Source organism: Leuresthes tenuis, unplaced genomic scaffold, assembly GCF_036924035.1.
Source record: "Leuresthes tenuis unplaced genomic scaffold, fLeuTen1.0.hap1 SCAF_24, whole genome shotgun sequence".
In the NCBI taxonomy this organism is placed as follows: Eukaryota; Metazoa; Chordata; class Actinopteri; order Atheriniformes; family Atherinopsidae; genus Leuresthes; species Leuresthes tenuis.
Genome location: NW_027325378.1, coordinates 6,629,454 through 6,655,908, shown reverse-complemented (window position 1 = coordinate 6,655,908; position 26,455 = coordinate 6,629,454). Strand labels below are relative to the sequence as shown.

Here is a 26,455-nt window from a genome sequence, read left to right as displayed (position 1 = left end):
GAGGAGACAGAGGAAAAGAGACACGGAGGGAGTGAGAGGAGACGAGAGAAAGAAAGTGCAGAGGAGGAAAGGGGAGAAAAGCAAGAGAGCAGGGAGGAGAAACAGTGCGAGGGAGGGAAACAAGCGTGAGACTCTCTCCCATCCTCACACACACACAGTCCCATACAGATTCGCACCAGCTGTGCTGTTGTCAGTCCTGGAATGTAAGCACAACCGTGAGGAGTCCAATTCTCCGCCGCTAAGCACTGCAAAGGAGTAGGAACACAGTACTGTGCACTCAGTGACACAGATGGATGCTAAGCTGTGAAAACCAAAGGTAAGGGCTTTTTCTGATTAATGTTTCAGGATGAATTTTTATTTTTTTACTGCCTCAAGACTCCTGGAGATGATCTGCTCCTTGCACTGTGACAAAGCCACGCGAATGGAGCAGTGATGATCTCTCATAAAAATGAGTGTTGCAACTTAAAAGAAGCTAAAAAACAGCTGTGTCGATTGAATTAGAAAACGATTCAATTTATGCTTAAATTTTATGGTTTCTGTGTATGTAGGGTGTGCTCGATATGGACAGAAACTCCACATAGCAGTACTTCAGAGGGTTTCAGTCATCTGACTTTTAACAAATTCAACTTAATACTCCTTAATAATGCTTAATAAACCCAACTCTCATGAAATTAATTTAATTCTAATTTTATGACACCTGTCTGACAGAATAAATGTAACTTTAAGGTGGGTGCTCTTGCTTAGGATCAAACTGTAGACTTGTATTAACTTTGTCACTTCTGCCCCATCCAGCTGCTAAAATCCTGTGCGCCAATGTTACCTCCAAAGGCTGATGTGCATGCACAAGTGTATGGCGGGCGCACACACCTGTTTAGGTGCACATGTGCAGTATATATGACTTTCTGCAAGTGTGGGCATTTGAGTGTGAGCATATTTCCGAGCCTCTAAACCAAGCTTTGTGTGTATGTGGCCGTCTGCTGAGAGGCTGTGAATCGTTTTTGAGGCGTGCTATGGGCAGATTTGATGGAGAGGCGTTGTACCATTCATATCTCTAAAAACGCTTCAAGGTGTTTATCATGGTGTTCGAGCATCCGGAGCAGCCAACAGTGTTGTAGTGTATGTACGGACTTAATCCAGCCTCGACTCCCCATTTCTTGCTTTTTCTCGCCCGCCTAGTCCTCTGCGAGCTGCCTCCCTCACAGGCAGCTCTACAGGCGCCAAAGTGATATATCGGGGTTTAGTGGCACACTCCAGGTCATCAATGCAACGCCATTATTGTTTAGTACAAATTAGCCATTAACAGGCTTCTTGAATTATTGTCTGATGTGGAGTGACCTTTCAGCTTTAAAACTAAATGAGGTGGAAATCTGTTCTCCCACATAGCCAAATTGGCTCTCATGAGCACCAGCAGAGTAGGTTTAAAGGTTTACACATGAATATCTGTTTGAAAAATATAAAAGTGAGGAAATAGAGACGAAAGAAAACAGTGTGTGAAAAGCAACATATTTTAGTTTGTTTGAATTGCATTACAGTATTTTCATGTCTTCTGCCAGAGTCTTTTCCTTTTCGTCCAATTTCTGGACAGACTTCATTGTTATGCTGCTGAAATGCATACACCTACCTACAGGCATAAAAACACAAACTGTGTGTCTTTTTATTATATGTCATTATATGTCACCCTGTCACCATCAACATACCCTTAAGAAGAAAGTTCCTCCAACCCTCAGTAGCTTTCCAACAGGCAAGTGTGCACTGTATCACTAAATTGCTTTGAGGATTTTAAAACATGAGTAAAGCTTGCTGAGGTTTGCCAAAGACTGCAGCCACCATAGGCCGACTTATGAAGGTCTAGGGCTCCACCAAGTGGATGCTTGATCAGGTGCTGCGTCTTAATGCATCAACGCCCCTCATGCTAGATTTATACCCTGTCCGTACAGATCTGTCAATACCAGCAAGCAATCACTGGAGCCACTCAAACTGCCAATCAAATAACACCTCAGGTAGTTTAATTTAGTTTTTTTTCCCTTTTATTCTCTCTTCTATTTGTCATTTCAAAAATATTGCATTGACCAGCCATAAACTGGACCAACTAATAATAAAAAGACGACCAACAGTAATCCTGACACCAGCCCGGTGACTTCATCACCTTCATGTCCCATCCTTCCCAACTTCTGGAATTCTTTGACCCCAAGACCAAATACTAGAATTTGAATTGGGTTTGAAAGCCAGCAGTTTCTAACTGGGTCGATATTTGTGTGAGAAGTAGGAGGATGGTTAATTATGTCGTTGAACCTTTATGTAACACTGCATCTGTGAATGAATGTACCTGTTAATATACTGACTGTACTTTTATGATTACATGCAGTATAATTAAATACGTACAGAAGTAAATGCTTCTCTACATGAATAACCAGTAAGAGCTTGGATTCTTTTAAGGTGCTTTTATTTTTATATATTAGATCACACCAAAATCTTTCTCCGTGGAGTTGATTACTTTTATCAAAACATGATAAAGCATCACCAAATGTATTAATTACACTGGCAGTTAAAGAGCTAAAGTTTTCAGAAACATAAAGAACCAAAAGTCAGTTTATTTCCAAAGTCAATTTATAGCTGTCTCCCCTGTGTAGCATTGTCAATTTACAATGCTTGTTAGACCTCCAAAGGTGGTCCAGCCAGACTTCTTTTGTGCCAATAATTGTTCTCTTCCTAAATTCGGAGAATCCACAAAAGTGCTTAGTTGCACAGCTCAGTTTTGGGTTTTAGGGAAGCTTGCATGTTCAGTTTTAGGATGCATGTGCATGAAAATTCATACAGACAAATGTGCAAGGCTGTGCTTTTCTTAGAAGCATATTCTGATGAGCAGCTCGTTCATATCTGATCAAAGATATTCTTATTCAGCAAAACAAGAATGTATAATTTGCAGATTAGAGAAATGGAGCACAGAAGAGCTGTTGCCACTCAGATTGCGTCTTTGCCAAGATTAAGAATAACACCTCTGGACAACCCTTAAAAGCAAATTTAACAATTTGGTTCCATCATATCCTTGGGTTTTAATGCCAAGCCATATACGTTGCCTACAAGTTAATCTAATCATACACAACTTTTTTTTAATACATGCCACTATTTAATAGCCTGAATAAATTGAGATAATTCAGCTAGAGTCTATAGGATCTGGCATGAGTTCAGTGTGCTCATTCATCCTTTAATGGAGTGTTTGGAAGAATCCTGCGAAGAAACATTGGCCTAATGCTTAATAAGCGCACCCCATCAAAGATTAATATCCAGAATGCTATTAAGACTCAAGGACAGGCTGGAATGATAATTAGAAAATGCAATCACAGGCATCAGAACAGATTAATTGCAAGGCGGCGCTTCCTGATTTCGGTAATGCATGTGTCACACTTATGTCACATTTCATACAAGAAAATAAGCAAGAAAAACATTGCACTAATCACTGATGTAAAACATGGTTTATATTTTGCTTAATTTACTCTTTGCACACAGCCAGGGTTCAATAATGTCATCGATTCTTGGAAGGTTCGGGGGGACTCCAACATGCTGCCACTGCTTTGGCGTTAAGACGTATTCCATCATCCTGATATTTATACAAAACTATCTTAAGATTGTCCCGATCATGAGTGTTATTTGTAAAATACTGCTGACTGAACATACTGAATTAAGTTTAACTGCCTGAGTTACAAAAAATAAATGGAATGAGTCATGTTCTACACCAAGATCTCATTAGCTACATGTTTTTCTATTCAAAGGATTACATTCATTTATATTTGGCACTTTGCTTCCATCAGTTGAACAATAATACCAATTTGTTCATAGACTGTAGCAGAGCCTTTGTTCATGCGACTTACTCCACTGACACAGACTTTATTTAAAAGCTCTGAACAAAAGCACAGGAACTGACTCACGTGTGCCTTTATTACAGCATTCCCTGAGGTAAACAGCCAATGCTTGTCAGGATAACTCTCGTACTCTAGCCTTTATACGGGAAACCTACTCAATGGGTTCTTTTAAAAAGAGAGAAAAGATTTATTAGGATTAACTTCCAAAAGACCATAAATTATGCATGCACACCAAAATTACCTATCAGGGCCAGTCCTGCTGGGGACACAGCCCTGGTGAAGTATTGGAAGAAGATTGCCGATATCACAAAATAGCTCATCTCAGAAATTCAATGAAATTACCTATCTGTAATGGATGCAAGATTTAACTGCAGCTAAAAAAGAAGTGTGAAAAGGGGTGTTGAAGGGAAAAAAAAACTCCCTTTAGAAATACAATCTGTTTCCACATGTAAGTGGAGGTTGTTCTATAGCTGCACACTGTGCCAGAGTGTGAAGCAGGACATAAAAATAACAACTGTGTTTGTAAGGAGAGTGTTTGGGTAGTGTCTCTTCCTCATGTCAGAAGCACTCTGCTCCCACAGACACATGTATTAAGCTATTCAAACATGCTCAGTGGCTTTGAAGCACATCCGTGGCCTAATGCAACTAATAATTAGTGAAGTGCTGCTCACTCTGATTATGCACGTGTACTAAAACAAATGACTGGCCTGTAAAAAGTGGACATTTGCAGTAGAACATATACCAGCTACCTTGTGATAAATAACTCCAAATTATATGCATTGATGACAAACTCAGTAATAAAAGTAAAAGTTAGGTATGACAGCGAATAAAAAGGTTGTAGATAGATAATCGCCTCTTAGAAAAGAAAAAAAAAGGAAGCACCAAAGACAAAACACAATGCTATTTTAATACAAAACAAGACACAAGTGATTGAAGTTAATTAGAGCTGGACATTCACTACATTCAGAATGTTTTCAGAGCATTTGTTTTATATCCTTTATTATATTTCAAAATAAGAAACATACATTATACCTAAACAGCCTTCTAGATTACTTTGGATAGTTGGCTTTAATTTTTTTTTTGCTTTATGAAAGAATACATTTCAATCTAACTTTGGAATTAATTTTCTTAGGCAAGCTCTTGCCATCAAATGAAGGACTGTTACGCCCATCTTCCAATTCAAAATGGGTGTGGAAAGTATTCCCTCATAAAACACAAACCAAGAGCGACACAGCATACAGTATATTTGCCCAAAGCTTCCATGTATACAAGCATAGCCCCGTTGTAATCTGCATGCTATTTAAGTGTTTTTTCAACCACACTAGGATTTTAAGAGATACATGAAGTATCATGATGCCCCTCTTAACAGTAGTTATGTCCTCTCTTCACACAGATCTAAAGGATATTTATAAAGGACTACAATGTCTCTTGTGATGACACCACCTTCCAGTGTTCAACCTCTCAGAAGCTTATCACCATAATTCAGACGCCATTCCGGACATTTCCGATCTGATTGGGTACCATGACCAATCAGGTCCTGCTCCTTCTGACGCTCTCTTCCCTGTGGCCCAGCGATGCCCTTCCTTTCATGCCTGCGAATATTGGGAATCTGTTTGGGATGCCAGAGAGTGATGGGAAGGTTCTTCAGCGTTCCAAACGTGGATGGATGTGGAATCAATTCTTTCTGCTTGAGGAGTACACAGGGAATGACCATCAATATGTCGGCAAGGTAAGTTGCTTAAACACAATGTCTGCAGAAGTAATTATGGAGGGTTTAACTTGTTGAAGGAGTATTTGATGTCACTGGCAGGAGATGGATAGACTGCCGGAAATCTGGCCATTACGGACGCAGTCAACAAGAGCTATCAGATACACATGGTTACAAACAATTGCTGTCTCATCTGCTTTCTCAAGTTCTCTTAATCCACAGGAAAAATGTATTATTAAAATTTTGTACAAATGTCTTGGACCACCCCTCATTTATATATTGCATAGAAAACGGGAAACAGATTCAACAGATTTATTGAAACAATATAGAATTATACAAAGCTTTTTTTTATTTAAGGAGCTTGAAAGTCAAAAGGAAAGTCAGTCTGGACCCTCATAGACAAGCTTTCAGGAACAGTTCTCCAGGCTTCTTGAAGGACATCCCAAAGCTCCTCTTTGGATGTGGGCTGCCTTTTGTTCCGTTCTCTGTCAGATGATCCCACACTGCTTCAATAATGTTGAGGTCCGGGCTCTGGGGAGGATTCATCCCTCCATAAGACCTGTTGCTGCTGATTTTCAGTCCACTTCTTGTGTCATTTAGCATGCCTCAGCCTTTTCTCCCTGATTCCCTTTCATAAGAATGGCTTCTTGACAGGCACCCTTCCATGGAGACCATTTCTGATGAGGCTTCAGTGAACAGTAGATGAATTGACTGAAGGTCCAGATGCATCACTTAGGTCCTGTCTCAGGTTTTTCCTCTTTCCAAAGCTTTGATAATGTCCTCCAGACTGAACATTTAGGAGGTAGAAACATATATTTCCCTGAATTCGTAGTAGTTCGTTTAAAGAGATGTCCCACGCAGGTAGGATTTTGAGGGTAAAACCACAAATGCCATGACAGGTTTACATGACCTATACCAAATCACAGTCAGAACAAGGGGGTGTTTTTGAGACCAAATTTAAAAACTAAAGTTCCTGTAACATACTCTTCTCTTAGAGAGATTGGGTGCAATGCAACTCAGCCCAGATCAGAGAGGTTCCTGTCAGCTCACCCGGGCTAGCACTGTAAAGACAGGTGTGATGTGGAACGCTACCGTTATCAACTCGAAGGGAAATGAGGTGACTGTCGACAGCCAATTTTCTCAGAGGAAGCTCGCTTTCATCACACACCTCATTCTCTGGAGTAAACAAGTGCCTCGTGTTAGGTTGAGTAAGGGAATATGACAACTTCTTTCTCAAAAACCATCATCCTGATGTGGTTGAAGAAAAAGGAACAGCAAACAATAAATGGAAAAGTGAGAGATGGAGAAGAAAAAAATATCAATCAAAAAGGCCAGTGAAATTCACCTCTTGCGTTATGTGATGAAGCAGCAAAGCAAGTGCTAAGTATAAATGGGGCCATGTGGTGACACGTCAGTGACTGGTGAGATGGGTCTTTTTTTCTCGACTCTTTGATGCTTCTTGGCACCCAACTTCTTTGGCATGACAGCAATCATATTCACCAACTCCACATGCTTCCTGTGTCCAATATCATTCACTATTAAACTGTCAGAAAAACATGAGGCAGTAATGAATTACTGGTGGGGGGAAAATAGGACAGGCACGTGCTGCTGTTTTGCTTTACAGAAGAAGCTGTGGCGCGGCGCATCATAAATTTTAGCAGTTTAATTTTGGAGTTTTAGCATCAGTGATGGTGTCTGAGGTGGTGACAAAGAGAAAGATAGAACAAGTTGAAGGATAAATTTGTGTATAAAAAGCAAGTTAAGTGTCAGCATGAGATGAAAAATAGAAATTAAGTGTTGATATATGAGATGTCTTATAATAGATGTAACAGACTCAATAGAATTTGTATGTATGTTGGGCTCATGGTATTCTTAATAGTCATGTATTCCAATTCCATTGGATCTCTCCTTCTATCCATGAACTGCAATCACACAGTATTAATCTTGTCAGGCTTGACAATATATATAAGTTAGAGTCCTTAGCAGCTAAGGTCAATGACAGCTCTGGTTCAGTGACTGATTTGACTGGATGAAATTTGCTTGTAATGGTGATAGACCGATGTTTCACCAAATCGGTTGGCAAGTACTTTTTAAAAGTAATTTTAACCAACATCCATTGGTTGTCATTTTTCTATTTGCTGACAGGCCAGTTGACAGGCCAGTGGCTGTCAACAAGCTAAATATTGGCCAATACCGATGTTAGACAATTATTAGAAAAAAATAAGTGGGAAGGACCTATTCAGGCATTCATGGCTGAGCAATCACATCAGACTGTTTTCAGGATGGGGATGGTCTCATTAGCCTCCATTTGACAGTAAATATGGCAAAAAAGGGAAGCAAAAACCACTTCGATGGTACTTCTGTGGGAACTTAGAGCGATGTCTTGATAGAAAACAAGTAGACCTGAAACAATAAGTCAACCAATCAATAAGCTGAGCTGTGAAATGATTATCTGTGTTTGCATGATGATTATTTTCAGTGGTATTTCATGCAACACTGCCAAGTGTTCTCTGAACCCAGAATTAAACAGCAATTATATGATGTTAATATGAATGATACATTACATAAATTGTTTAATTACATATTCATAAACAACACTGAAGTAAGGAGAAAAAAAAAGATTGAACAGAAGAACAAAAGGAGGGCAGGCAGCATGAAAGAAAGATAGAAAGAAAACAGAAGATGGAAAAAGACTCATACCCAGCACAAAGCCATCATAGCCTTGATGGTCTTTCACAAAAAGATCACTTAATGGCCTTTTACAGTGCACTGTTGGAAACCTTGTTTATTTTACATTGAATCAAAGCTCTCCAATCAGCCCACATGCACTCACTAACTGTCATTTGAGGTTTATTTCTTGATTACGGCAATGGAATTTGATGTAAAGAACAGTCACACTCTTGTAAAGCCTTTTTGCCTGACAGAAAAAAGCAGTGCATTTACTGCTCTCTAATAACTGCAGCTCATATGCTTATCACCGTGTTCAAAGGACATGCTGCTCTGAGGCTTAGCATACTGAACACTGCTGACTGATACTTTGCAAAATGATGGAGACAAATAATTAGCAAGAAAGTTTCTAATATTTTGAGCACTTAATGGGCTCAGGAGCAACTGCCTACATTATTGAAAACAAAAACACATCTTGTGACTCACGCATGTTCTATAAAAGTGAACAGAATTATTGTAAAAATCCCCAAATCTCATTCTAACTGACTTTCACGGGCCCATTAGTGAGTGTGAGCACTCACTGTCTGCAGCTGTGGTGCCCTACTTCTTAAGCAGGGCTGTGAAGTGTGAACACTTGCAATGCTGAGCAATACGACCGCAAACTTTGGATTCAGGAGCACTGGAGTGGTGTGTTTGAAGTGAACTAAATCCTATTAAATTCTTGGTACACTGCATTGTGCTGTGCCTTGTAAACAAAATGTGTTGCCCTAAATTAAAATATTCAAGGTAGCTGACTTTGTTGTGCTAATATTTGGACAATGAAAAGCCTTGGGAATTTGCAAGGCCTTGTTCGATATGTCTCTGCATAAATTTTGTGTAAGTAATGGAAAATATAAAGCACATTAGAGATACTGTAAGCTGAAACTTTAACCTGCACATTTCACATTATAGTACAGTGCTCCAGTTGTAAAGAAATGCAGCCTACGTCTTAAAAGAGGCAAGGAGAGGGGAGAAAGAGTAATTATTCTGTATCCGTTCTGCACTCTATTTCGCTATCTCCTCTTCGCAGCACCAAGCAATGCCTACCAGAGACCTGACAAGAATTGCCAATGATTTTGCTGCTTACTGACAATTCCTCAGTGTTTGTGCAAGGCGATTTAACTCATCAAGGCTCTCTTCTGTGCTTCTGTTGTAAGGCCTTGAAAAGGCTGTGTTTGTGCTGCAAGGTCTTGAAAGAAGAGCCTCTGTAAATATACTGTGGTGGTGCTAACATTTGATTTTGTAAGGGCTGTGTGGAAACACTTTATGCCACACTTTCTCAAATGTATCAATTACTTTTTTCCTTTTTTTTTTTGTCAAAGCTGTAATACTTATTCTCTACTCATGCCACATCCTAAATAGAGTTTAACACAACAAAATCACCTCTGGAACATGTCAATGAACAGCATCTCGATCTCTACATTTTAATTTGCATTAAACTTTAATACTTTATGTTAAATATCCCAGGAGAGGGCCTCACTCACTAAGAAAAAAAACAACATAATTTTTAGACTGCATCGACTCTTCTACTAACATTGTTTACTCATGCACAATCGTTCCTCATTTGCTCCACCACTCAGTCACAAATCTATATGACCAGGGGAGATTTGTTTTTACCCATATTGTTAAAGAGGCAATGATATGTAGACATCCAATAATTGGTGCATGAGGTAAAGGCTGCAGGCTTCTATCAACACTAAGGTGAATATGTAAAAAACTAGTTTCTGTAAAGAGTGTAAAATCCCTATTATCTTGCATGCAGCTTGACTGCATAGGTATAGCCCCCTTTGATGGCTTCTTGTTTGTTGGTTTTGATTCTCAGGGTCCTTTTACAGGATTAACAGCCGAGATTGGGAAATATGGTAATGATCAGATTAAAACTAGATGAGAAAGCAATCAAAAGCTTTAGAGAAAAGAGAGAGAGAGAAAAAGTAATTGTCTGAAATGGCACTGGCCTAATTATCAGTGTTAGCACATATGTCTGTATGAGCAGTTCCAAATAGCAGTAATAAAATATGTTCTTCTTATGCCACAAAGGAGTTCAGTCTTGCATGGTGAGCTCACCTCTTACAGACAATGGCAGCATTTCCCAGATTCGCTACACGGCCAATATGTGCTACATAAACAATAAGTTTAATAGTAGCTAAAAAGGTGACCCTGGAACAATTGTACAAATTTTAATGGAAAAACTGAATATATCCCAGATATAAAGCCCATTTCAATGCAAAAGTTCATATAAATGCTGTCCTGCTTGCCAAATGATCCCATCATTCATTGTCAATAGCAGTAAGAGCCGTAACATCCATAACACGCCTTAAATTCTTGGTTCAGTAGGACACAGCTCAGGGGGAATTGAAATTCACTCACAATGGATAGTGAACATTCATGCCAACTTATATCCCTCTTTAGTAGACTTTGCATAATAAAGGACATCTGCATGAAAGTGTTTTCAAATGCAGTGCCAAATACCACGTATAGTGCTCATTTGAACTTCACAGGGTCTCATTTCCATGTGCGTCCCCGTTTTTTAATTCTTCCTTAGAATAGCTACCTCTCTGGTAATGCATTTCTGATTCTAAAGTTGTACTGTTGACATCGTTCTTCCAAATGCAGAGAAAATAATTACTTCCCTCACAGCATGCGGGCATTAATATTAATAAGGAACCAAGGTACATTCTGTGTCCCTAACTTCTTGTCATTTTAAATGTGAACCCATGAGATAGTGCTCTAAATATATCTGCTGACAGATCCAGTGTAGTAATGAGCTTGAATCAAGTGTCTGTCACAGTATGCCGCCATTACTCCTCTGTGACACTTTAAGGCTCTTCAAGGTGATGGATAGGTCAGAGGTGACTAATTTTAGCAATTGTTGCTGTAGGTCAGGTTTTCATCATTTTTCAAAGGCACAATCTGGAAGAAAAATCTAACACTAATTTCACTTGGAGTAATAGACTATATAACATTTGACTCTATGGGTGCAAAAGCACTCTTCCGTACTAAGGCGGTTTCCTCCGTGGGTTTACATCATTATTTCACTAATACTATATATTTAGACTTTTGGTGGAATTGTGGAGATCTGTAAATCAATTTTAGATGCAATTCAAAGAAGGAGAGATAGAGAGAAAAAGATACAAAACAAACAAATAAAAGCAAAACCAGGGATCCAATAATTCTTGAAATAAATTCTTTTTGAAGTAGTCCTCTGTTGGTTTTGTAAGCAGAATTGATTTTTTTTGCGGTAAGGCTTTGTCATTGCGTGTGTTCAAAGGCAATTTCAGCTTGTAAATATTCGGATAATTTCAAATCTTCAAAGATAATTTATTCTTAAATGATTCTCCAGAGTTGTCATTGGTTACACAGAATGAATGTGTGACTGAGGGCTGGAGCTGTTTGTTTAGTCAGTACACGATAGTTAAGAGGAAGATGAAGCCCAATACAATACAATAGAATCTAAATAGGCCTTACAATATGCTCTATTTTCTTGTGTTTGATGAGTCTCTCTAACTTTCAGCTGCACTCTAACATGGACAAAGGTGATGGCAACGTGAAGTACATCCTGACTGGAGATGGGGCAGGCACCCTGTTTCTGATTGATGAGAAATCCGGGGATATCCACGCCACCAAGAGGCTGGACAGGGAGGAGAAAGCTATGTATACACTCCACGCCAAGGTTCTGGACAGGAGGAGTAACACAGAGCTGGAGCCTGATACAGAATTCAACATAAAAATTCATGACATCAATGACAATGCGCCAAAATTTGCGAAGGAAATCTATTTTGCCAGTGTCCCTGAAATGTCTGAAGTTGGTAAGTTACAGCTTTTGTTTTATCTTTAAACTTAGCTGGTTGGTTTATCAGACTGCATAACCTAATCATTTGCTGGTTTTAGCATGTCAGATGTGTAGACATGATGCTTTTTACTGTTTTATATAGAGTACGAGATGTGAAACATTCGAAGAAAAACAAAAAAAAGCCAAATGCACATCACATGCCAACAAAAATATTAGAAAACAGAACAAATTGTGAAAAGAAGCACCGTAAAGAGAAGTCTTGTGAAACATTGTTGGGTTTTTTTGTGTCTCTGTGTGTGTGTTTTAAATGTGCTGTTTTCAATAGAAATGTTATTTGTTGCATTTTTCACTCGTCTTTATTCTCTAAAACTGTTTTTTTTGTTTGTTTATTATGTTTCTGTTGTTGTCCTTTCTGATTTTTTATTTTTTTGCTGTTGCTGTGAAATGTTTCTTTTGTCCAATAATATTGTGGTTTGCTATCATCAGTGCATTCTTTAGACATTTTTCATACACTGACATAGTTTTATGATAATTTTAAAAAAAAAATACCACACAAATTTACAGGGAAAATCATTAGTCATAATTCATGTATTTTAATAACTGACAAATAACATACAGAAAGTGGTAAAATACTTTTAGATTTAAAATGCAGAAGAGGCACACCAGTGTGCTATCAGCCAGACTGGTCCAATGTAATGCTAGCCTTCAGTTCATGAAGCTGTTTTATGATGTTGATGTTTGTTATTTGTTTGGTCAGGCTCATTGGCCATTCATAAGACGTATTGCCATTTGCCATTTTTAATAGGCAGTTGAAATATTGAAAGTTTAGATTGTCATAGTCTTTCCAATTAAGTATTTGCTTCATTGCACTTCATTCCATTCAAGGAATATAAATAAATCGGTTGGCATGAATATAAACAAAGCTTATGAAAATAATGCATGCAAGTTGAAATCAATCCTCAATTATGCAACCACAAATTAATACATGGGAGCAATCAAGGGTAAATCAAAACCCAATTGCCTATATGACCAATAACAATACTCAATTTGGAATTCATAAAGTGGTGTCCTTAGATTTCCCAGCTGCTTGGACTCTATAAAGAGGTGGGTCAGGGTCACTACTACTCATCTCTGGACTAATAAAGTGCCTTGCATGTTCAAACTGAGCGCATTGCTTTATCAAGTCAGCCAACCATGAAAACCAACCCCCTTTTATACTATCAGTGCTGGGACTAAGTGGGACAGATGTTCAAGGGTTCATTGGCATGCACGGAGAGAGTCAGACCCAAACAGGATACGGCAGAGGTCTCCTGAATGCCAAGGACAGTATTTGCAATGTGGCGTCACTGAAACGCTTGGCTGGATAAAGCTTAATATGGAAGGGATTCCAATGACAGGATATCTGAGAGGAACTGAGCTATTTCAGACTTGGGTGCTTATTAATTTGACTGTTTTCATACACAAATGATACATCTTCAAGCACCTATCACTTGATAGCATCTGCATTATGTATAACTGCATTACGTGTAATGAACGTGTGTTGGTGTCTCTCAAAGGTGATGGTGTTTTATACAGGGATCAAACATTTTCAAAAAAAGAAGCTGCCGGTTCAAAGCGGATAACAAAAAAGGCGTAGACGTATGTGTCTACTGCAGTACTGATTAAAAGAATTAGAAAATATATTGAAATGACAAAAAATAACTCCTCAATGTTTGTTTTACTTTGAATAAAAGTCTATAAAAAACTATACACTTCCAATTTAAACCTCAAATCTAACCTTTGGTAAGAAACAAAGACTTTTCAATGCATTGACATTACTTTGTGACTTTGACAGATGGCTGATCTGTCACATTAACCACAGCCCAGTAACATATACTACTGTCACTGAAGGGTAAAAAAAAAAAAAGAGCAGTCTGCAAGAGCATTATTTTTGTTTTGTATTTTCGGCTTTTTTAGGCCAGCTCATTTGATTTACTTCAGCAGCCTCAGGTTTGACATGAAAGATAGAGATTAGTCACTGGCTACTGGTTAAAAACACAAGTAATGTCAGAGCACTGCTGGTTTTAAAAGCTGTCTGTTGCATGGCTGAAAAACACTCTGAGGCTTGCAGCCAACCCATGCAGATTCAAAGTAAACAAAAATATGTTGACTCAGTTTCTTGATCATAATTCGGGCTCAGTATCACAGTCAATTAACTTTGGCTTTGCATGTTTCTCTTCCGCAGGTACGTCTGTTGTCACAGTAACTGCCAATGATGCTGATGATCAAACATATGGGAACAGTGCCAAGCTTGTTTATAGCATTCTACAGGGACAACCTTATTTCTCTGTGGATTCTGAAAATGGTAAGCCAAACTCCACAGGATTCCTTGGATAGAGTTATGCAAACAGATCTCTTGCACTGCATGGAGAAGGAATTTATTTGATTCTGAGTGACTTTAATCGTAATTAACTCAGCATGGTTTCATCTAAAGAACACATCAATAAGATAAATTGTGTTGTTTTCCTTCAAGTGAAAAAATATTTACATTTCAAATTTCTATCAAGAAAAATTTGATTTTCTTATTTTTTAACTTTGTCTGTGATGCTTGTTATCCTAAAATGTCTAAAAGTCCACGGCCTGTACTCATAGGCCTTCCCACTCATTTTGGCTTGGACTTCTAGAAGCTTGGAATAACATCTTATATCATGCATGATACAGCTTTAAAGTACAATTTTGGGAATCTGAACCTGTTTAGGTTCTTGAAAAAAATGTCATAATGACAGTTTTTGTTTGATTTAAGAAAATATAGAAACATAAAACATTATCTTTATGTGCTTAGACCTTATCAAACACAGGACTAAGAAAGTACTTGTTGTAAGTGTTAACACACCATCTACTCCAATCATGGACTACGACTCGCATGCAATACAAAAAATTAAGACCAGTGCCATGAAATATTATCCAATCAACAATTATCAAAACATTAACTAGCAAACTAAATTAGTTGATATGAATGCAATTTTCAAGGAGACAAGGTTGGGCATGAAGGCAGAATTAATCTTGATCTTATCTAATTTTCAGTGAGACGTTAAATAAATATCCCAAATAGAAGAATTCTTTTAACCAGTTAAAGTGGAAATGCTATTTTATTCCAGGCACCATTAAGACAGCCCTACCAGGCATGGACCGAGAAGTGAAAGAAAACTACCAAGTTGTGATCCAGGCTAAAGACATGGCTGGACAGATGGGTGGGCTTTCAGGGACCACAACAGTCAGCATCACCCTCTCTGATGTTAACGACAGTCCGCCACGCTTCGCTAACCGTAAGAGGCCATTTATCACCATAAGTTTGATTGGTAATAGGCTTTTAGATGCTGAAGAAGATTTGTTACCACTGTGTGAAAGACAAATATCTTACAAGTAATGATTATATCAATCTCAGTAGTAGGCATGTTGAAATTAATCTCGCTCATTCACTGTCATGTTTAGATTCCTTCCGTGTGACCGCTGTGGAGTCAACAGAGATCGGTGGAGCCATTGGCCGAATTAAGGCTGATGATCCAGATGTGGGCCGTAATGCTGAGATGGAATACAGCATAGTCGGTGGTCATGATACATTCAATATCATCACTGATCAAACTACTCAAGAAGGAGTCATCATAATTAAAAAGGTATGCCATCCTCATCCACTACACCGTTTCCTTTGGCGTGCTTCAAATGTCTGCATTATCCTTTGTAGTCTGCACTCAGCATCAAACGCAACTTTAGTTAGCATTCATGTAACAAGTAGTTGACTGATAATGGATGTGCAATGAGACATCACACTTCTTGAAGAGATATGTTTAGAAATACCAGTAATGAACAGCCCCTCTGTCTTCAATAGCTTCACAATGGCACCCTTTAAACACAAAAAATAAACACAATTTGAAAAATCTTTGGAATACTTGTGTGTTTCTGCTTCTGTATTTCCTTTACTGGCTTTAATCCTTCCAACTAACAGTTTACTTTAAATATTAAGAATTTGAGAAAATTCTGGTTGAGATTAAATCTACACATCTTGCATATTTCAATTCAAATCATACTTGAACTTTCCTTTGATTATGTTTAAATGTATAAAATCTCTACCCCAACCATAACACAGAACATTTATTTCAAGTAGGAAGACAGAATAGTGTAGTTTCAGATCAGACAAATGCCCCCTGAAAACAGCTATTCATGTAAGAAACATATGACTATGAACTGCACTGTAAAATCTGATACCATAAACCTATAAAATAATATAAAGTAATCTTCTGCAAGGAACTCTTTTTAGTTTTCCCCTAATATCTTTCAGATCAGTATTCCTCACTTGGATTTGTAACTCGGAATTTAAAGAATGACAAAGATAAAGGCAGACAAATGAAATTGCTTATCAAAATCCTGGAGGCGGACTGTTTTTATGGAGAAGTGTACCGCTTTCCCTCTGATGCTCTTTCATCTCTAGGCCCTGGATTATGAAAGTAAGAGGGACTACGAGTTCAGAGTGGAGGTGAAAAACACCTACTTAGATGCAAGGTTTATCCATGGTTTGCAATTCAAAGACTACGCCACGGTCAAGGTAACGGTAGAGGATGTGGATGAGCCCCCTTCCTTCACCAGGAACCCTTACATCATCGAGGTGCATGAGGACACGGCTGCTGGCAGCTTCGTTGGAGTGGTGTCGGCCAGGGACCCTGATGCTGAAAACAAGCCAGTCAAGTACGTTAAGAAATACAACAAGATGTTTTTAGACCTTTAATCGTGCTAGTTCTGCCTTTTCACACTGAGTTTAATTTACTTGGGATGAAGTACTTCATCCCAAGTAAATTTACAAAATCAATAAGTCTTTAAAGCAAAGATTCCCTCAACAATCAAGAGCCTGTTATGCTTATTCCTGTAATGTGTTTCAAAACTCGTTGTCCCAGCTTTAATGAACTAGTATAAAATCAATACAAAAACAAGCAACCGATATATACAAAGTCTCCTCTTATCAATTTTATAGAGTGATGATGAAAATGTGCCCACCCAGTTTAATCTAATCCATCAGCCCAGCCATGTGTCAGTGTGGAAGAGGGAAGAAAAGAATATTATTCATGGGTCCCTCCAGGTGATTTCCCAGCGGAAGATGGCGGCGGCCCTGTGAAGTGAATACAGACACTGTTTATTTCTCACAATTATGTAAGCCCTCTGTGGCTCTGCACAAAGTCAAAGAGTCTAATTTGCTGTATCGATTCACAAAGCTCAGAGCCGCCATTCCACACATATGGTGCCCGTCCATCCCCGACAGAAATGTGCCACTCTCAGTCCGTGCCACATGCTGTTTTATATTGCATATTCAAATTTCAGCTGAACGCAAGAGGCGACTATGACAAATGAGCAGGCTCAAGGAAAGACGCAGCATCTTTTTGACAGTGGAGAAGAATAGATGGAATACATTTCTTTTGGGAACAATGGGGGCTGTACTGTGCATAAACAGATGCACTCGTTTCTCTCCTTTTACCTATGAAAACAAATCTGTGCAGAAAAAAACAAAAATTGTTTTGCATTGTTTTGCATATGAAGGTATTAATGTTAACCTGTGTTATTCTTGCAGATACTCAATTGACCGACACACAGATCTTGAGAGGCTGTTTAACATTGATTCTGTGAATGGTACAATCACAACTTTGAAGGCACTGGATAGAGAAATGTCCAAATGGCACAACATCTCTGTGGTGGCCACTGAAATAAGTAATTACTTTGTATCTATTTTTCAAAGTTATGTTTTTAGTGGACATATAAGGTATTGTTGACCAAAGTCTTTCTCTCTATGGTAATTTCAACTATGCATTTACTTGTTTTAGATAATCCCCGTCAGACAACCCGGGTGCCTGTCTTCATGAAGGTGTTGGATGTCAATGACAATGCCCCTGAGTTTGCCATGTCCTACGACACATTTGTCTGTGAAAACGTCAAAGCTGGACAGGTGCATGAAATTCACAGTCCCATAATAATGTGTTAAACGATCAACAATATACACATACAGTCAGATTTAATGACAACAAACTGTTTAACTAAATCACACATTTGCAATTAGTATTGACTTAGTCTGTCATGCATTATGTTGATGGGTTAGAATCACAATAGAAGACATGACAGTGTGACTGCAGTTTTATAGATATACAGCTTTACACAGTAATTATCTTCATAGATATATATTGCATTTAAATGACTAATATATCTGCAGGATGATGTTGTCTGGATGAAATGCTACAAGGCAAAGTTTTGAGAACACACACCAAGCAGAGTGTAATACGTTTTTTTTAGCATCTTAAATCCATTTATAATGTTGAGCTATAAAATGCAAAGCAATTTCAAATATGGTCTAATTATCCAATTAGCCTGACTAATAGAAGATCAGTTCAATTTCACATCACATGCTTTACACACTCTCCAACTCAGAAAGAAACAAATGACAAGCATTTGATTGTTTTCTCATGCTTTTATCCTCACAATTTGTTGTGTTTCTTTGCAGCTGATTCAGACAATAAGTGCTGTTGACACAGATGAACCGCTTGTTGGACACAAGTTTGTCTTTAGTATAAGTGCCACCAACCCAAATTTCACCATTGTTGACAAGGAAGGTAAGACCTGACACAAGATCTGAAACTTCACAGAGAAGCAAGTTCAATAAGATACAGTTCAATCAAATCCAATTCATTCCAATTCATAGTCTTGCTTTTAGAAATGGTTTGAGGTAAAAAGTAAAAGCATCTTTGGAACTGCAGTTGACAATAGAGACTTGATTGAGACAGAAAAAAAAAATAGTTGCTTAATTTAAAATATATACATATATATAAAAAACTGTTTTTAAGAAACAGAATGTCAATTTTTCTAAAGAGGGCATCTATATATCATCCATAACATATGCTTTAATTTGCAACATGTGAAATTAACAATGCAGTTAGTACTTGTTTTAACCACTATTTAGATTGTTCAATAACTGCAAATGGTCCCGCAAAGTTCTCAGCCATCTTCCACAATAGAGCAAAGATTGGAATTCTGTCATATAAGATCTTTCAGCTAAGTGAACCATCACATCGCGAGCTTTGTCCATCTGTATCTTTCTGCAGATAACACTGCCAATATCCTGACGCGAAGGGGAGGCTTCAGCCGGCGTGAGATGAGCATGTACTTCCTGCCTGTAGTGATCTCAGACAACGACTACCCCATTCAGAGCAGCACCAGTACACTGATTGTGCGCGTGTGTGCTTGTGACAGCCGTGGAAACATGCAGTCATGTAACCCTGAGGTCCTGCCCTTCTCAGATGGTCTCACAACTGGGGCTCTGGTGGCCATACTACTGTGTGTCATTATTCTCCTCAGTAAGTCCCCGCATGTAGGAGTATGTGTATGGGCATGCATCTGATCATGTATTACGGAACACTGTTGTCATTCTTGTGATGTTTATTTCTTTGATCAGCCACAGAAGAAATTGCTGCTTACAATAACCACTTAGTTTCTGTCTTAAATGTAGCATCAACATTTCAACCACAGCATCTTTTCCCAACCAGGGACTTTTGGAAGGTCCTTTCCCTGACCCCCAACATTTCCACAACAGGAAGAAGGAGCTCACCGTAACTAATAAATTCTGGCATCTTTAATTTACACTGTATGAATAATCATTGCCATTTTTCAATGAGTGAGGATAGGGGAGCAACGGTAAAAGCTACTGTGGTTGTTGAGTGAGCTTCTGAGAGAATTTAGTGAGCGGCAGGTGTGAAAAAGTAAATCCTAGAAATTAAATCTCAATTGTTTGATTGAAACAAAAACATCTAATCCTTAGCATAACCCTGTAGAAATATATCCCATTGACAATTTTTGATTAAATGCAGCTTAAATATACTTCTGTTTTTTGCTGCTCAGTATCTGTACTGAAAAAGGTCCTGGAATAAAAACGAGGAAAAAGTTTTTCACACTTCATATGACTAATTTGCTAAGTTTATGCTGTATTGTAAACTTAACTCACAAAAACAAATTAAGGTATGTCCCCTTTAACTGCTGCTAATATTCGAAGATGATTAATCCAGAAAAAGGGATTATATTAATGTCATAATATCTCCTTGATTTCTCAAATGTTATAAACCAAGGCTATTCAACCATTTCAGATTAAAAAAATTAACACATGTAATACATGTAACTGAACCGCTAAAGAAGTCTTGTTCTTTCATGACATCCTATCTAGTAATGTATTAATTCTAGATTTGTCGTGTTATTCTCAATATTTCTGAAGAATAAGAGGAAGACTTTGAAGTTTAGAACTAGCTGAGCCATACATAATACTATGCTACGTAACACATTTTGGGTTGGGTTGCTGGTGATTAGGTGAGTAAGCCTCTGGTTTAGCACTGACTGGGAAAAAAAGGTGATAAATAATGAATAGTCATCAGTCCTTTCTTTTCGTGCCTTCTATTTTGTCCTACAATGTCTAAAATAGTTTTTAAAAAAAACATATATATGTAGTTACTTGCTAGATTATGATAGGAGAATTAGTTATCAGGGACATGAGTAAGAAAGTGATTCGTTTTTCTACATGAACAGATATACTGGCACATCTTAAGATAAACAGACCTTGCAGACACAAATATTAGTAGAACACATCTTTAGTTATCTGCCCTTTCATTACAAAGACTGTCACGATTGTGCTGAGAACCCGCCACTCTTTTAATGATTAACATATCTACTAAACAAGTTGTGGCGGAAGAGGTAGCCAAAAGACATTATCATAATAAAAATGATAATAATTTTCACACTACTATGAAGTGGTGTGGGCAAATGACATATAAAAATAGAAGAAAAGATAGCACTCTAGGCTGGTCTTACTTTCACAAGTTACATGTTACAGCCAATTCAGGGTGCATGGACCACAGTGACATGCTTGCTCAAGTGCATGCTGCTGGGGAAATTCTTTTGGGGGGGTACATTTCAGTCATTATAAATTCTAACACTACAAACAAGACATCAGTTAACAGCTCTGACTCCCATCTCCCTGCAATCAATAAATTATGTTCCTAAAATGTTGTCATTCTACCAGTTGTTTCACCTTTGGCTGACAGCAGCTTGGCATCTCAGTGTATCCAAACAATTATTAACACAATATTAAGCATGGAGATACAAATATATGTCACTATAATACAGTGTTATCTCCCAATGCAGATGCCAAGTGGCTTGAGAGTGAATCACATGATTACTTTCCAAATCAATGATTCAAAAAGCTTTACAAACAACAAACATGTCATACGACAGTTTTAGCTAAAACCCATGGTTGCCTGTAGTGTTTCATTTGATAACAAGTAAATGTAGGATGATCTCCTTCTTTTTTACAGCTATTCTCAACACCATACAGACTCCATCTTTATTCACTGGAAAATGTTGCTGTATGTTCAGAAGCTGTTGGCTCATGGCTGGATTTGTGCCATCCCTGGCTTTTCCACGTTAGACATGCTCAGCAGGGTGATGGTTTTTTTAAGCGCTTGCATATTTCACTGCAGTTGGACGGGGCTTTCGTTTGAGTGATAACAATGTTTCGCTTTTGAGATAATGATCTGGGAATTTAGCAACTGTTAATATCTTGAAACAGGCGCAGTGCACTTTCTGTATATTCAAGTATCTGCTCTGTGCAAATCAACCAATATGCTGGCAGAAATTGAAAGCTTTGTGTGCTCATCTTAACTCATGATGAATCATTTCTAAGCTGATGACATGTCAGCATATATCTGGCTGTGATGTTACAGTATGTCACCATACACATGACATTAACAGCCCTGGGGCTCATGTGTAAATCTGCAATATGGGAAAATGATTGGGTGGTCATGGCTGATTAAGCTTAAAAATGGTCACTGACCACTGATTAGTGTTTCACTTACTACATGTCAAAACAAGATGTAAAAATGTGCTGTACCTTCCTAAACATTGCTGTTTGATATACTCTAAGCATTTTAATTTATTGGCTACATTTAGAAATTGCTGCTGGGACTTTCAAAAAGTACATGATACAGGAAGCTATGCAAACACTAGATCCTTCCCCTTTAATTTGACCCAGTCTGGCTGTGTCATGTCCCGGCTGCGTCACGTTACTGCCATGTTTCAGCTCAAAAACCTGATTGCAAAAGGTGTGCAACTGTGTTTCAGAAGCAGCTCTCTGTGAGGATTTGTTTGTGCCGAGAACATTTCTGACAGAAGTTGCATCAACTTGCACCCAGCGGATTTGCCAGGAAGGAGGATGGACATAAAAGCATAGAGAATCCAGTCATTTTCTCAAATAAAAAAAACCCGTTTAGACTCCTCACATCAAGTTATTAACATAAATGCCTCACCACAAGGTTAATCAGGGGGAACATAACACCACTCTTTTTTTTTTGTGAAGACAACATGAGAAAGAACCAGGTGGGAAATCAAAAGGGATATTTTGTTCTTTTTTCCCCCCTTCCTTTAAATGAGGTTTGTGAAGTACTTATGATCAGCCAGTCTTTTATAGACAGTGCACGGTGGTTAGAGCACTCCAAGTTCAGAGAATTTGGGGATAAATTCTTATAAGGGAGTCAAGCTAACAGCTAATCAGAATGGGTAGCTGACTCAAAGAGGGTATTTTGTAGGCCTGTTAAGATCAACTGACTGGAAGTGGAAACCGTTTTTAACATTAAAGATGTAATTCATCAGTATGCAGGTATGTGGGTTGATTAGAATGTGTCATTGAAATCAGGTTGAATAAAGTTTTACTGCAGATCTGCTGAGTCAGAGCAAAACTTCCTTCCCAACATTACAGTTAGTTGTGCAGACTATGCTCACTCGGCATGCAGCCTTCAAAGTAATGGGGTAACTTTGAGTGCTGCATGCTGAGTGAGCAGAGTCTGAACAACAGTAGATCGGCTGGTCTATCTGCCGGATGAACCATTCAGGTCTAGCAGAGAAAGGCACACTTGTGAGGACACAAATAAAACTTGTCTGATGACCAACTCTAAAATACTTACAATGCACTATCAAACCTAACATCTGGAAATTATTTGGATGCTATGAGATTGGATCACTCATCTGGCAAAACATAATGGTGAAATACCTGGATGCTAAAACTATAACAACCAAGAACAACAATTACAATGCAAAAAAAATTTAAAATTAACATGAAAGAGTTTTTCTACTTACGACTTAGAGATAACTCAGCAAAGGTTAAAGTAATTACAGCATCTCTATTCTGATGTATTGAGAAAGATTTAGAGCTTACAGTACTGCTTAGAGTGACAGTTTTGGTGTCATGATGCTATTCATCAATGAGAGTTTAAATAAAGCTATTGTATATGTATTTCACCAGAAATTGTATGCCAGTGTTTTGAGTTGATCATTGGCAGGATGTGTTGACCAGCAACTGTTAATGTATTTATGCATAGCAGACATTCTTAATTTGATAAAGTAGAGACAAAGTAAAGCAAATTTCTTAGCTTTAAGTTGTTTTAGATGCAAAGAATTTGCTTTTCCGTAGCCCCACATTCTGAGCAATGGATTAGTTACCCATCAGAATGATCTATCCTTCTCCAAACTAAAAGCACTCCTATTACAAAATAAGTGAATATTACTTATGAGTATCACACAGCTAGACTTAAAAAACATCAACAAAATTGCTCCAGTATTCAGAAAGGAAAGTGAATCCTAGTAATCAGATACTGTAAAGATGTGCAATATTGTCTAATTTAATGTATGGTAGGTAAGAGTTATGTCTTCCTCACAAAACACGACTCTACAATCATCCTAAGAATTTGATTTTAACTGAGAAAGTGGGCTGCATGTACCTTTCAAACATGCCAAAGCAACTCAACCCTCCTCAGAATCTGATGCAGCATGTAATAGCATACAGGGAGCAACAGCTACAGTGCCTATCATTTTTCCCAGCAAAAGGCAGGAACGTGTCAAGCTAATGGTCAAGGGCATTTCAATAAGTAATGGCTTTCATCCATCACTGAATCTCTGCTTGCTTGGCCAAGCACAATGCTCAACAGGATCATTTTAGGCTTACTAAATATTGTGAAATTATAATTCCTTGCATGCTACTGAAGGTAAAACAATAATGAAAAAGAATTGTAAATGAACAAAACAGCCCTCATGAATATGAGAGTGCACTCCTGTTCATTCCTCTTTATAAAAAACCCTGACCTCTTTCATGTGTTTGGCTGACCCTTTTTTTTTTCTCTCTGCCACAATATTATTTTGGGGCTTGGTGTTCTATTTCACTGACTAAACTACTGACACAAGCAATTTAGTAAAGACAAGCTTTTCCTCCATCTGCCTGCTTTTAATTCCAAATACACAATTCTGTGTCTGGCGATGGGCAGATCTCCCCGAACTTATGAAGTGAACTGAAGGTTAAACTTCATGCTCCCCTCTTGAGCAAAATATCATGACATCTGCTCATTATCTGACGCTTTTCGTGCTTTATCCCCTCTGACAGACTGTCTCATTCACCTCTGTTTGACTCTGATAGGCAGGCACTGAGCTGGAACAGCTCACCATATCTGGTCCTCCTCACTATGCTCATCTATGCTGTCTTAAACCACACAATGGTCAGTTAGAAATGTAACTGAACCCTTTCAATAGTCTTCGACCCATGTTAAAGGCATCGCAATTAACGCCCAGGTTGGAGACAGGTAGACAGTTTATTTGCCTGTTGTGAGAACAGAAAAAAAGGAGAGGAAACAGAGGGAGAGGATTACAGCTGGTGCAGGATTTTTGTTTGTGCTAAACAGTGAGAGGTTGTTTCTTCTTTTACAAAAAATCATGAGTTTATTCAAAAACTCACATCTACATTGAGAAGACTGAACATGCTCTTTCCACAATCTGTGATTGTTTTTTACCCCTGAGATGAGATACAAGGATGTTTGTTAAAGGCTATGAAAAGGGATCCTCCAACCACCGTGCATTTTACAAAGTGAATGTGCCATTCAAGAGAAAATGGAAGCAAAAAGCTTTCTCACTGAAACTTTAATAATAGGAGGTGAATGCCTAAGGCAGAGTTAGGGATTTGTCACTGGTAGCAAATGTGTCTCCCCTCTGCGACTTTGCTCCCCCTTCCTAATGCATGACACATGTTAGGAAGCACACATCTTATGCTGCGCTTTCCCTCTCTGCGTTTCCCACTGTCTTTGCAGTGATCGTGGTGCTGTTTGCTGCCCTGAGGAGACAGAGGAAGAAGGAGCCTCTGATCATCTCCAAAGAGGATGTCAGAGACAACGTTGTCAGTTACAACGATGAAGGGGGAGGAGAGGAGGACACTCAGGCCTTTGATATTGGCACACTGCGCAACCCAGAGGTGATGGATACTAACAAGCTACGCAGGGACATCATACCCGAAATGCTGTTTCCCTTTCGGAGGACGTCACCGATTAAGGATAACACGGATGTGAGAGACTTCATAAATGGGAGACTTCAGGAGAACGACTCAGACCCCACTGCACCCCCTTATGACTCCCTGGCCACATATGCTTATGAGGGCAGTGGTTCATTGGCAGAATCTCTCAGTTCTCTGGAGTCTGCTGTCACTGAGGGGGACCAGGATTTTGATTACCTCAGCAACTGGGGACCTCAATTCAAAAAATTGGCAGAAATGTACATAGGAAGAAGCCCTGACAGAGAGACCTAGACAAAGCCATTAGTCTCTCTTATTTCAAACTCATTTTTAATGTCTGTCTATCTAACTAGCTAGAAAGACAGCTACTTGTCTAGTTGGTTAGCGAGCCAGCTAGTCGACTGTCTGCCTACCTATCTATTAAGCTATCTGTTTGTCTACTTTGCTAGCTAGCTCGCTAGTTAACTGGTTGTCTATTTGACTCATTTACACGTGTGTGCACACGCACAAGCACAGACACTGAGACAAAAATCACTGCAATTCACATGTAGATGCTGAAATGGAAACTAAGACTTGAACTGAGCTATTTTTTTTTTTTCTCATTGATACAATATAAATCTCAAAGTTTTGCTGTCCCTGATCATAATCAGTAATGATGCCTTTACATTTTAGGACTTTTTGTGAACAATTGTGTGGAAAATGTGTTTTGTAATAAACCTGAGCGATAGTAGTATTGTATACTATCAATGTTCGGTAGTATTGACTTGGTTTGGGTGGGGAAGGAGTCAAACGGCTTTTCCAGCCAACTCCATTAAATACTGTAAATGTAAAAAGTGTTTTTAATGATGGACACCCTATATACTATTTGCTATCACTGTTTGACAAGCAATGTTCATGTGAATGGTTGGTGCAGTTTATTTGTCAAACTGTGAATTCATTTCATCATTTAGATGTAACATATATTGGAAAGTGTATGTTGTAGAAAACTGTCATACACTGATTTCACGTTGTTTGAATGC

The 26,455-nt window shown here is 38.4% G+C and overlaps 1 protein-coding gene across 1 annotated transcript; it reads left to right on the top strand.

Annotated features, from left to right (window-relative positions):
- cdh10a (cadherin 10, type 2a (T2-cadherin)) lies at positions 1 to 26,455 on the top strand. Its single transcript, XM_072378837.1, has 12 exons — positions 1 to 316; positions 5,254 to 5,589; positions 11,786 to 12,080; positions 14,289 to 14,408; positions 15,202 to 15,369; positions 15,536 to 15,717; positions 16,530 to 16,783; positions 17,658 to 17,794; positions 17,908 to 18,029; positions 18,579 to 18,687; positions 19,177 to 19,428; positions 25,240 to 26,455. Exons 2-12 carry the CDS (start codon positions 5,383 to 5,385, stop codon positions 25,728 to 25,730), a joined length of 2,337 nt encoding a protein of 778 aa, XP_072234938.1. The 5' UTR covers positions 1 to 316; positions 5,254 to 5,382; the 3' UTR covers positions 25,731 to 26,455.

Excerpts from the sequence above, each read along its gene's own strand:
- cdh10a (XM_072378837.1), top strand. The coding sequence starts at position 5,383 with ATGACCAATCAGGTCCTGCTCCTTCTGACGCTCTCTTCCCTGTGGCCC. Across the intron at positions 5,590-11,785 it reads ACCATCAATATGTCGGCAAG|CTGCACTCTAACATGGACAA; the intron begins GTAAGTTGCTTA and ends TCTAACTTTCAG. Across the intron at positions 18,030-18,578 it reads AAAACGTCAAAGCTGGACAG|CTGATTCAGACAATAAGTGC; the intron begins GTGCATGAAATT and ends GTTTCTTTGCAG.